At 34.9% G+C, this 13,337-nt stretch overlaps 1 protein-coding gene across 1 annotated transcript; it reads left to right on the top strand.

The window, feature by feature from the left end:
* The first annotated feature begins 9,278 nt into the window (after positions 1-9,278).
* Positions 9,279-13,337, top strand: LOC119984951 (kinetochore protein SPC25 homolog). The gene is made up of 8 exons (XM_038829078.1): positions 9,279-9,564; positions 9,725-9,790; positions 10,556-10,702; positions 11,613-11,726; positions 11,846-11,935; positions 12,020-12,142; positions 12,428-12,726; positions 12,969-13,337. The coding sequence occupies exons 1-8, from the start codon at positions 9,432-9,434 to the stop codon at positions 12,978-12,980; spliced, it is 984 nt and encodes a 327-aa protein (XP_038685006.1). The 5' UTR covers positions 9,279-9,431; the 3' UTR covers positions 12,981-13,337.

Here is a 13,337-nt window from a genome sequence, read left to right on the forward strand (position 1 = left end):
AGCAATTGAATAATGTACTGGGAACTCATACATAGTGCACCTTTTCTATGCCGTTAACCAATGGTGACTCTGACTCAGCTCTGCTTCAGTGGAGTAGATGACTCGAGTAGGATTGAAAACAGAGTACCAAAGTTTAAATCTTTGCACATTCTATCACATTTTTGTCACGTAAATGAAATAGTAATTTGTTGTGTAAACCCAAAAAGTTGACAGTAAATTTTGCTTTTGGATCCTATTGGTTAACGGCAACGGCATTCACAACCACTTGTGTGATAGCATCTCTATGGGGTCTCGGGTGTCATAACAACTCGGGAGGTTTTGAATTCGATTATCACTAGAAACAATATTCTTGTGGTCACGTATTAGGTTTTGACCCAACTTACAACGTACTCTATCGTAAAGTGAAAAAATTTTATATGCGCGGACGGATGGCTCGAGTTTAGGTTATATCGAACGTCGAAAGGGTAAATTTTGCTTTTGAATCCTATTGGTTAACGGCAACGGCATTAAGTTTAGCTTTTGTCTTAATTTATGTCCAAATGAAAACCAAACTTTTGGAAAGGTTTTTCAAAGCTGTGCAGAAGAATAAAGCTGCATGGAAGTATGTCTATGTGACTGTGGGGGGATTAATTTAATTAATAAGAGTTTTCAAATCAGAATTGGATCTTAAACGTTTTCAGATTCAGATCTAAAACTAAAACTAAAACAATGAAATTAATTAGGATATATATTCCAAATCCCATTTTTCAATTCCTTGATGCGATCTATGACATATGCTCATTTGCCTACCAATTGTGTATATATATATTTATAAACCTCTCCAACATCAGATTTTGTTGCCGTAACCATAAACAGGATGGAGATTCAATCATCCCAGAACATTAAAAAAAAAAATTCAATTTTTTTTGTGTGATTTGTTGTCTGCTACCTATAAAATCATGTATGTATGTGTCTATATATCCAGAAATTCTCTTATCTAAATCAAAACTGTTGACTTGTTTTTTAATCATAGATGTGGTGGGTCCCACTAGTAAATGTGTGCCCCATTTTTGTTGTGTTTTATTATAACCATTGAATTTTGTATTCACAAAATTGTTCACATTTTTTGTCCATATACGAGAATTTCTGAAGATATATATAATATATATATCTTAATTAGCGGAAAAATAAAATTAAGGTATCACGTGATGTGGTGTAAGTAACTGGAGGATATGATATGGTTTTTCGGAAGGAAAATAGAGAGTCCGCACGTATTGGGTGCGCGCCTCGTGACCGAACTGTGCAGATCTGCAATTATTTAAATAAAATGATGTTACAACTGTGTTTATTTGGGAATCTAAGCACGAGATGGACCGACTTGAGCATGTGATGGGAGAGAAATAGTAATCAGTTAAGGCCAAGGCGTAGGACATACATACAGCTTTTGTGTGTCCAAGACTTAATAAATAGGGTGGCAAACAAGAAGAGACAACTACAACCCATCAAAAAAGTAAAGAAGCTACTATTTCTTTTCATATTTTTTTTTATAGTACTTGTACTAATATATTTCAAGTACTTGTATTATTGACATTTTCTCAGGCATACAAACCTTAATCTTTTGTTACTATTGATGATTGAAGATAGGACCTCAAAATTGAAAACCAAAAGCCATGTTTGGGAAGGAAATTAAGATGCTTAATTGTAAAGTAAATTTTTTTTTTTTTAAAATGGATGGAGACATCTCCTTTGATAGATTCAGAAAGCTACGAAATTCATACAATTTTTATCGGGCATCTGGTTCATAATTGAATGAGTATGAGGTGAGGGTAAGACGAGTGTGATAATGAGTATGAGCGTGAGCAGTTTGGTAGAAAATACAGAGTAAGTATGAGTGTGAGAATTTTAATTGTAATGAAGGTAGAATAGTGTTTTTGCATGTCAAAACTCATTCTTGTCAAAGGAGAATAATCATTCTCACCTGTCGAAATCCAACCAAACAAGAGAATGAGTGATTCTCACTGTCATCTCACCCTCATTTTTTTTTGATAAAGCAACAATATATTCAAACAACTAAAACAGTACAAGAAAATAAAACAGGGCATCGAAAACAGATGGCCTGAGAATATGCAAGAACCAAAACAAAAAATTACAAACTAGATAAGCATCCACTTGATGTCCATAAATATTTTAAAGCAGAAAACATGAACTCAAGATATCTTCCAATTTATATTTTCAGCCCCAGTGGTCTAGTTCTGGGACTTTGCCATGTATCTGATGTATGATGCGTCCATGCGATTGTGCTTATAATCACCTTGTCATCTGATGACAGCATGTACTGGTACCACCTGGTTGTGATCCTAAACAAATGAGAGAGGACCAACTGTGCTAGCATCAAGAGCACATAGAAAGACACAGAAAAAAAAAAACCAAAAGGGGAAGACAAAAAAAAAAAAAAAAAAAAAAAAAAGTGTTTAGAACAACACAAATACACATACCCAGTGTTTAGACCAGAAGACACACTCACCCAACAACACATATCCCCAGACACACAGTGTTTAACCCACAAAACACACGCACCCAGTGTTTGTAACCCCAAAATACACCCAACGTATTGATCAGAATAACACGTAGAAGAGGTTTTTTTTTTAATTAATCAGTTAACTTCTTTTTTTTATATTATATATGTGTGTGTTGTGTGCAATTATCAATTGAAAAGGACCCAAATTATTTTCATTTCCTTTTAGTTCTTTTAGGTGGTGCTATGTCTGCTTTTTCGAGTGTGTTTTGTCTGGCCTTCAATCTAAATAAACAACGTAAACCTTTTCTTTTCTTTTTCTTCTTTTGTGCATAGTTAGTGGGGTTTTTTGTGCATGAGGTTGCTAAATAGTTTATGTATGAGTGGTAATAAGCAAGAGTGATAATTTCATATATTCACACATTTTAGTATTTTTTAAACTTGGTTTTTTTGGAGAATTAACTTTAAAAATGACTTATTATTACTTTGTTTTATTTATTTTTCAACTTCCTGTAGCAGTTGATTTGTTTTCGATGGAAAATAGTCGATTTTGAGTATTTTTACGCTGTCAATTGGAGAATGAAGCTAAGCCCTTGAAGAAGGTCATAGAATATTTTGAGAACTTTTGGTGGAGTCAATTGATCCAGATTTTAGAGACAAGTTGACTTAAAGAGTGATTTCGACAGAACTGTGCTACTTGTGAAGAAGTGAGTCTAGAAGATTCCACAGAATTTTACTAGAAACACACATGCGAAATAGCCTTGAAAAGCTAGGATGTCCAGATTTAATGTGCATATTTTTTGGGACTTTTCTAATAGGTGGAACGCGGTAAAAAACATCAAGCAGTCTAGTTTTCGAGTCAACGAAGGAATCAAACTCTCTTTTTTTGTTGGTTTTTATTGTTTAGGAAACCTTGTGTGGCCGTGGGGTTTCTTATTGTTTTAGAGGCAGTCTAGGATTTTTAAAGGCTATTTAAGGAGGGTCTCAGATGAGAGGGAGAGAACCCTCCATTGTTCAACCGTAGTTTCATCTTGGGTGACTTCACAACCTTTTATGATTTTTGACTTTTCATTCATGATGATGTGTAATTAAACGTTTTTGCTAGGACGTGATGAAATCTTAATATGATTTTTTAGTTTGTTTGTTACTCTTATCTTTTAATGTACTGCACTCTTGATGTTGGATTTCTAATCACCGTGTTATATATTTGTTTGAATTTGCTTGGATGATTTGGTCACCAACTAGGTTTTCAAGAAAGTAATTTGTTGCAAACTCGAGTACATACCATACGGGGATTGGGACCAGCTTGTAGTGATTAGAAATTTAAAACACCTAGGGTTTACATGGATTATCAATGAATTATTGAACGTACGGATATCTTGCATGTTTATACTTGTCTAGATATCATAACCAAATTGTGTATTAAGATAAATGAATTAGCCTAGATATCATAGGTAATTCATGCCTTGGGCTTTGCTTGGATTGTAAAATGAATAGTAGAGTAGAGTTAATAGAAGGAGAGTTAAGTGAGGAGGAGTTATGAGAGGGGATTACCTTGACTCACCCATACTTGGATAGAAGGTAGAGTTAGAGTTAAGTTGTAATGAATGAAAAAAACTTTATGCATGATTATGGAAATTATAAACAAAATTTTATCTCACCTCACAACTCTCAATTGAGGGGTTGCAAAATATAGAGTTTGAGAGTTAATTGAGAGGAAAGTTCCCCCTACTTGATTAACTCCACTTAACTCTCCCTCTTACAATCCAAGCAAAAGTGGAGTTACTCAACCCTCCTTAACCCTCCTCACTTAACTCTCTAAAACATCAATCCAAGCAAACCCTTAGGTAATTCGTCAGCAACATCAATTTAGTGGATTAAAGGTGAGGTAAGAAACAACCCGAGGGGATTATTAATATATATTCATTGTCTTAATATTTTTATAAATTTACTTTTACAACCAAAATCAATAAGTTTGTGTTTTTTTTTTGTTTATATCGTTGTTTAATTACATTGTTTTCTTGGATTACAATCAACCAATTCTAGAAAATAATTTTATTCGCTAAGTTGGTACAATAGTTAATCGTATTGTTTGCTCAATCCTTGTGGTTCGATCTCGTATTTGCATAATTTTATTTTACCACGGTTTTGTACACTTACGAATAAATTTGATTTGAGATTTTTATTTGCTATTTAAATGATCGAAAATCGCTATAAAGAGCAAATGATGAATAATTGAATCCACATAATATAGGCAACCTAAATGCATGAGCACTAAATCTAAAATACATGCACCTGCTATTATTTTCCTAACAAAAAGTGCCTATGACATCCAATTCAAGGATAAGCTTGATGCCATATATGTCTTTAGATATAGTACGCTCAAATTAGTGGACACCGCACAATGTTGGGCCCCACAATTCAGTGTTAGAGAATGCAGCCCGTAAACTTTTACAAGTACGAGCGTGCGTACTAAAGCCTAGTGTTATTTATGAGGAATTCTCTTACAAAATCTTAAAATGAAGTCGTAAATGAGATCATAATTAATTTTTTGGATTCAAAACATTTTTTAAAAAAATATATTTATATTTTGTTCGATCTTACTAACCCAACGATATTTTTTTTTGTTTAAAACAAAATCAAATTCAACATAAAAGGTGCATGATAATTCTCAATCGTTGAATATAAAACAATAGACATTTTATACACATTTCAGGTTACATTTAATTTTTGTTTTGAACAAAAAATATATTGTTGGGTTCGTAAGAGCGATCAAAATACAAATATTATTTTTTTGAATTTTTTTAAAAAATGTTTTGAACCCTAAAAATGAATCTTAAAAGTTAAGACCTCAAAAGAGAATTCCTATTTATATATATATTTCATAATATGAACCCTAGTTGCACCCCAACTTTTGCTAAGTACACCCCAAAAATCACAAAAAACCCTCATCTATACACACCCCCTCCTGACCCTACCATTTCCCTCCACTATCTCTCTTTCTCATTCGTTTCCCTCCTCTCTCTCTTCTACAAAGCTTCTCTCTTGTGATTTTTGGGTGATTTCGTCACCAAAAACTTCAACGGACTGATGGACAGAGGCGACGATGATGATATGGACTACAAGGCAGTGATGGAAGATGATGAAGAGGCACCTTGGAAGATTCGTCCACAAATCTAAATCATATGTTCTTTTTCATCTGAAAGCGAAAATCCAGTCAAATATTATTGGATATAGCGTGAGATGGAGAAGAATGGTGATCGTTTTTCACTCTTTGAGACAAAGATAGTAAGGACAACAAGGAAAAGTGGAAGCGACGAAGAGATCTTTGGTTCACCTTCTCCTGGTTCATCTTCGAGAGATCTCCTCCTCCACATATGGGTTTGGATCGGATCATTTCTTGCAAATCTCTGGATCACCTTCTATTGTTTCATCACCCAAATCATCATATGGAACCCCATCTATCATTACACTTTCAAAGACAGACACTTTGGTTGCTTGAAATTGTTAGAGAAGTAACCCCTATTTTGATCTCTCCTCCTCCATAGGGGTAGAGGGTTCAACTTTTTTGTGGGTGTTGAAGATCTTCTCCTTACAGACCAAAATTTTATGCAGATTAACCATTTGGGTACCCAAAATGGAAGCTGCACAGAAAACCCAAGTTGTTGATGTTAATGAGGTAGAAGGAGGTGCTCGTCGGAGCTCTGGGGTGCAGGTGGCAAAATGAAGAAAAAGAAGAAAATGGGGTGAACTCATAATAGTTTTAATTTTAACTGGGGTTTATTTAGAATGAGATGTACTCAGTAAATAATGGGGTGCAACTAAGGTTCATCTATCATAAATTCTCACATGTGAACCAATTTTGTGAACACAAAATTCAATGGTTGTAATAAACCATAACAAAAGTGGGGGCCATAAATATATTGTGGAACTCGTCACATCTACGGTTGAAAAACAAGTTCACAAAGTTAGATCACACTTTTGATTCATATGAGAGAATTTTTATATATATATATACACACACATATATATACACGCCTATATAGAAGGGAATCAAAAAGGTGTAATTTGGTTGGTTGAGTGACAAGGTGTGTAACTCTACCAAAGGTAGAGGTCATAAGTTCTACTCCCATCAGGTGCTCCCTCAACGGTATATTTTCTCACAGGGCTACCACCAAAACAGTGGATAAGCCCAATCAGGCCCGTTGCCAGAGTGAGATGGTGACTCAAGGTTTGGATATGGTCCAACAGTCACAAAATGACACGCTGATATATATAAGGAAAAAAATACCTTTCATATCTATCTTTATATCTGCGTGCACATTTGTATATATATTTAGGTTACGTTTGATATGGTAACACCGCAAAAAAACATTCCTCCTGGAGTAGTTGTTAAAATGAATAGCAAAAAATTGTTATAGCCATTTATGTACATTCAATGTACTCAACAGATGGAGGAATATATAGAGTTGAACATAGTAAAATAAGAAATTGTTCGTTTGTAAATTTTCCGAAAAGTTAATCATAGCTTCTTCTCATCATCAGAATAATAGGGTTGTTATGCTCATTACTAAATCATAAAATTCAGTTCATGACCATAGGATATTGACGTATTGCTAGTGTCTTTTTGACCTTAATATGAATGCATTATTATGAGTGATGGATGTTATTAGATTCCAAATCTCTTTGATTAGCGCAAATTAAACAAGAAGCACACGTCCACACTCCAAATGTACAAAAGAAACAACATTCCTTTTATATGAGCAACCCAAGGTGTTTCATTGAGGGTTTGCTTTTGAGTTTTTTGAGCAATAATTGTGTTTGAACTATTGATGTCATCACTCATCACAATCCCAAATGCCAATAGAAAGACAAAAAGAGATTGCATAATCAACGGTTGGCTAGTCAATTCATTCTAGTCAATCAATTTTTTTCTTTTTTCTTTTGCATGCAAGCTTTAGCTAAAAAGGCATTGCATGCCGCTGCAATAATACCATCGATCGATTGATGGATTAATTAAAAATTAATTACTCATCAAAGAGATTAATTAAGGAGTGGGTATTGTTCTTTGCTTTAGACGTGGTTCAAGTTAATTAATTAATATTTTATGTCCAATTAATATCACTTTGCTGTTTAATTAGTTTCTTGAAAGGTTCATAGGTTCTTCCCTTCTTTTAAGGTTAATGGCCTAATTACCTTTTTGTCTTTCGGCTCTAAAGAGAAAGAGTGCTCTTAATTAATTTCGTGAAACAAAAAAAAAAGGCTTCTTATTATTTAATTGCTTTTGTTTTTTCTCATTGTTTGTTTAATTAGTCCGGCTTTTGTTATTCGTCTTTGTAATTCATCTGTTAGGGTTTGTAATCCAAAGCTACTAACGTGATGTTAATTATGACTTTGTTATTAACTTATTATGGAATGAAGTATTGAGTTTAAACCCTTTAAAAAATATTTCTTAATTGGGATAAGTATGGATTTAGTTCATATACTTTATATTTTGGGTCGATTAAGCCCCTGAACATTGGTTTTAGATCAAATAAGCCCTTGCACTTATTAAAATGGTATACGTTAGCTCTTTCATATAACTTCCGTTAAAAAATGCTTATGTGAATGGTAATATCTGACATGACTTCATTTTGCATGAAAGTAAAAATTAGGTGTAAAAGGTGACATGACTTTCAAAAAAAAATCAAAAACACAAATAAAAAAATTTCAAAAATCACATATTTAAGTAAATCCAGATCTGTAGAGAGGGAATGGTGTTTGAAGAGAGAGTGCTCAGAATTACTCCCCACTTCCTCCTCCCTTCTTCTTCTTCTTCCTCTTCCTCTTCCTCAAACTATGCCCCATTTTTCCACATACCCACAAACCCTACGCTTCCTTTTTCTGTCTGTGTGCCCCTAAACCACAATTCAAGATCTCACAAGACGAAAAATGTACTTATCACGTCGGGTCTTCAAAGCCCCTAAACCCAAATTCAATTAATCCCCAATATCACTCAAATCACTTTTTCCCTGTTCTTCCGGGCATCTTTAATGGCAAACCATGAAAACAGTAGTGAGGAGAGTTGGCCCTAATTGACCGGGCATCTCCGGTGGTCCTCTTCCACCATTTATTAGATTTTTTTTAATGGCCACGTGTCACAACTATAGGTGATGCCCATATGTATGAATGTATGCCATGTCACAAATGAAAACAATTTAAAAAAGTTCACTTAATGTCACATAAATATTTTTTAACGGAAGTTGGACAGAAGGGATAACATGTATCATTTTGATAAGTACATGAGCTTATTTGATTCAAAAAAGTTTAGAGACTTGATCATTCCAAAATACAAAGTACATGGACTAAATTCATACTTACCCTTTCTTAATTCAAACCCATGTAAGGCTTAAAAAAGGGTAGCTTTAGTCACACTTCAATTTTTTCTAAAGATATCCCGTCAATTGATTTTTACAAGGGATGATCAATTTAGATTGGGATGTCTTTAGAAAAACTCAGGGTGTGACTAAAGCTACCCTTAAAAAAAGTAAACCAAGTAAGGCAGACTTCCACGGCGTGAATCTTCCAAATTGAGCCAGGCCGTATTAGGCCTTATTCAATAAGTTCCAAGGCCAGCATTGGCCCTAAAATTGGAGAGTCTTAGAGGCAACACGAGGCCCAATCTGCAACAGGCTATCCCTTTCTTATTCGGATGGGCTGGGCCAAACCAGATCACACGGTTCATGATGACCCCCTCATTTTTTTTTTTTGAGAGGACCCCCTCCTTTGACGAAACATGTTTCCAACATACGAATAGGAAAGTGAAAAGCCAACAAAACCAAAATGGCGGGCTAGGATCAACTTTTCATTCAAAAAGGGATAATTCTCTCTCATACACGGCAGACGGTGCCTGCACATACGCATTCGCAACTCGACGGAGATCTCATTACGGACGAAGATGGAGTCGCTAAGATTAGTATGCGATACAGAGATACCGATCCAGCAGGAGAAGATGGAGTCCTTTGCGTCTTCGTTTCAAAAATCTCTGCAATCGATTAAGGCCAGAGGACAGGAAACTGTCCGCAATCAAGGTCGGAATCAGGTTTTATACTAGTAGAAGTGAATATTCGGGGTTAATGGAAGTTTATCGTTCCAGAGAACGAGAATATGAAAGAGGGACTAAAGCTAGGGTTTGCATTTTTTTACTTTACTCTTTTCCTGTTTTTTAATTTGCTTTGATTCTGTTTTCAGGGAATTTAATGCAGTTGAAAGCTAGCCTGAGAGACGCAGAGGATGAATTTGTGAAAGTTCTAGGAGGTATTGCTCCGGTATAGCAACTTCAGTTGATCTTCGCATGTTGCACGCTTTTTAATTCTCTTGATGGTTAACTATATCTGCTATATAGTGCTTAAAATACGAATGTACTACCAGTGGTAGCTTTGCAGTTGATATAAACGTAATCTAGGTGAAGTTACATGATTGAGCTGAAAATCCCTCATTTCATTCCAGTTTAAGATGAACGTCTTGTTGAAAATTTTCAATTGGTAAATGTCAAACTCTCGAGGGAAAATGTATTGTTTATGCCATATCTGATGTATGTGAGTGTGTCAAAAGAGCTATGATGCAGTAGTCAATGATATAGGTTTATGGTGATGTTCTCTCAGTTATGGTTAAGGACTTTGTTCTGCAAGCTGATTGTTGCAGTTGACAAACCTTATTTTAGATGGCTTTTGTCTCTAAACAATTGTGTAAATCTAGAAAGACTAACTGATGAGACGTAATTTGACTTGTTGATTCCCATTGATTTTGTTCTTTCCAATTCACATATTGGTACATGTATCCTCTTTTTTCCTATTTCCTCTCTAGTTGTTAGATCTTATTACTTATTACTTATTAGCTATTGTATTGATCTTAAATGCAATGTTTTTCATTGGCTAATGATTTATATTTTATTTCCCAGTTATTGTATTATCTTTGCTATTGTTCAGCATAAGCTGTAATGATTTTATAAAAATGTTGGATTTGTAGGAAGCAGAAACTTAAATGATGTATTTCTTGTTGTCCTCCTATGTTGTTGTTCAGTTAAGACCCGTAAAGAGGCCAAGCAGATGGTGACGAGGGACTCCATATTAGCCACGAAAGCTAGAATAGAAGAACTCAGAAGAACTGTGCAAATTGAGAGGGCTAGGAGGGATGAATATGCAGCACTCTTGTCACAACAATCTTTAGGTAATTTCCTTTTCCTTCTACCATTTTATTATGACTGATTAATATTCTATAGTTGTTTGAAAATTCCTAAGGTGTATAAGGAGATTGAATATATTGAATTTATTTCTTTGCAAACTGTGCTATAGTTACATGCTTCGTTTCAGGTAATCTTAAATGCATATCTATCTTTCATTTTGCTGTCAACCTGTCAACTTTGGGAGAAACTGAAAATTAGTGAGGGTGGTGAAAGTTACTGTATGCCAAGAAGACTGACATTCATGTTGAATGGGGTTTCTCAGATGTGTTAGGTCCAAATATTGTCCCTGTGTCTAGATAGTAGTTATCATTATGATACTAGCATGGCTATGTGCATTGATGTAGAGAATCATATTTGTCTTATGATATCTCTATGAAAGAATTGAGGTATGTCATAGCCTTGTTTTTCAGGTTGTCGGTCTCTAACTTGTGATTTTTTCTAAGCTGCATCGTGTCAATTGATTGTTTGATTGTATAGGTAAAATGATTAGAAGGTGAACAATTATGGCTGGATTTTGTTAAATGATTGTATGTTGCATCTAATTGGTGCCCTTTAATGCATTATCTTTTTCAATTTTTATACGCAGATTGAGTGCTGTTGTTATGAATATGGTTGGAACAGCCTGGAAATCAGTCTGGTGCACCTGCTGTAACCTGTATTTCTAAATTTAAATAATTTTACCACAAAACAGATTTAAAGAAAGTTTTTTTTTATCTTCTATATACACTATACAGACTACAGTGCCAAAAAATATATGGACTCTGATTCCTTGATCTTACTATATTTCCTATACTTACCTTTTTAAGAGGTATATGTTGAAAGAAAAGGTAATATGGTTCACTATGATTTTCCCACTTTCTTTCTAATTGTTGTCTGCATTTTTTTTCTCTATAGATTTGGCTGTATTTGAAGAGAAGGTAAAGCGAGACAGTGCACATAAAGATGAAATTCAAGAGGCCTTTTCATGGTACAATAGGGTTCTTGGATTTCAAATTGAAGGAGGACATGGTAATAAAGCCCATTTGATTGTGTCAATCTGTTCCATTTCTTCTTCATACCCTCTCTCTTCCCCCCTCCCCCAGTTTCTCGGAGTGATTTCTGCACTTACTACTTGCTTTGGTTTTTAGGGGTGAAGTTCACTTTCAGCAACATTAGTTTGAAAAATCCGTATGAAGAGTGCTCTTTCACCATTCGTCATCAAAATGATACTTACACGTGTAAGTAATGTCTCACTTGCCAGTGGATTTTAGTGATGCATTGTTGTAGTAGCTGTTGTTAAGTCTTTGGCTTTTCGACTTCAGTGTTGACTTGTGATCCACACATTGATGACACCAAAGAGTTGATCCAAGAGTTGAACAGAACTAATGGCTTGTTCAGATTTGTCAGAATAATGAGGGACAAGTTTCAGGAAGCTGCAATGCTTGGTACAGTATAATCTCTTGCATTCTTTCTTTCTCGTCTATGATGCTTGCTTGAAAGTTCCTCCTTCTGAATAGTGGTGACCTGTTTTCTCTTTAGTGTTATCAACTTATCATCCCCTGCTAATTTTCTAGTAATTATTTTTAGGCTGGTGGTTGATTCCTCTACTAACTTGCGTACATGCTTATGAAATCTGTAGAGAAACTTGTTGACTGAGTCCTTCCCTTCCCTTTTATTTTCATTTTCTAAATACTCCGTAATACATATTTCTTATAATGTATGACTATTAGGAATCGTGGACCGCTCTGTAGTTTCTCAAGACACTTCCACGATATCAGTGTCTGCTCCCGTTTCATCAGTTTCAACTCAAAGAAGTGAATCACCAGCTAAGAAGGATGAGCTTCAAATTCAACAGAGAGATATCAGTAGGCTTCTCAAGGAAGTTAACCATGGAATGGAATCCCCGCTTAAGAAAAATGATACAGCTGCTGAAGAACATTCCAAGAAAGTTAACCGGGGAAAAAGGGTTAAAACATCGATTTTGTCTCCAATGTCTGCATCATCTACTCGGCGGTCTCCTCGTTTTATGGTATTGTAATCTACTTGCTATATATGGTTATTTGCGATGCCATTATTACAAGTAATGAAAAGAGGTTATTGCCTTGAGTTATAGTTATTCTAATGAAAGAGAACATTTTCTGTATCCTTGCCATACACAGAGGAAAAGAGCGTTGTTAGCCATCTAATTTTAGTATTTATGTGGTGCTCTTTGATAGTTGTGGTGCACACAATATACTGATGCAGATATTTGTTTCTTGAAATATGTTGCAGGTTAAGAAATGAGAAAATGAGGGTTGTTTGGTGACCTCCTGTTTGATGTTATGCATCACAGGCCTTAACTTGCTTAGCTTGTCATTACTTGTGACATTGTGGCACAAATCCTCTTTCCAATATGAGAGCCTCGGATTGAATTGAATGAGCTCCAAGGCCAAGGTATTTTCTTTGATCAGCCAAGAATGCCTCAACCTCTAGGCTAATATTATTACTGTCTTGTGTATTGAAGTAGGAGTAGATGAAATGTAAAGGCAACAGCTATAATTTTGCTTTCTTGATTCTAGAATGTCCATTTTGTGTGAATTACTTAATTTTGTCTGCACACTTCATAGTTTTATCTTATATATCAGTTATGTTACTCAGTTA

The sequence above is a fragment of the Tripterygium wilfordii genome, chromosome 19, assembly GCF_013401445.1.
Source record: "Tripterygium wilfordii isolate XIE 37 chromosome 19, ASM1340144v1, whole genome shotgun sequence".
Lineage (NCBI taxonomy): Eukaryota > Viridiplantae > Streptophyta > Magnoliopsida > Celastrales > Celastraceae > Tripterygium > Tripterygium wilfordii.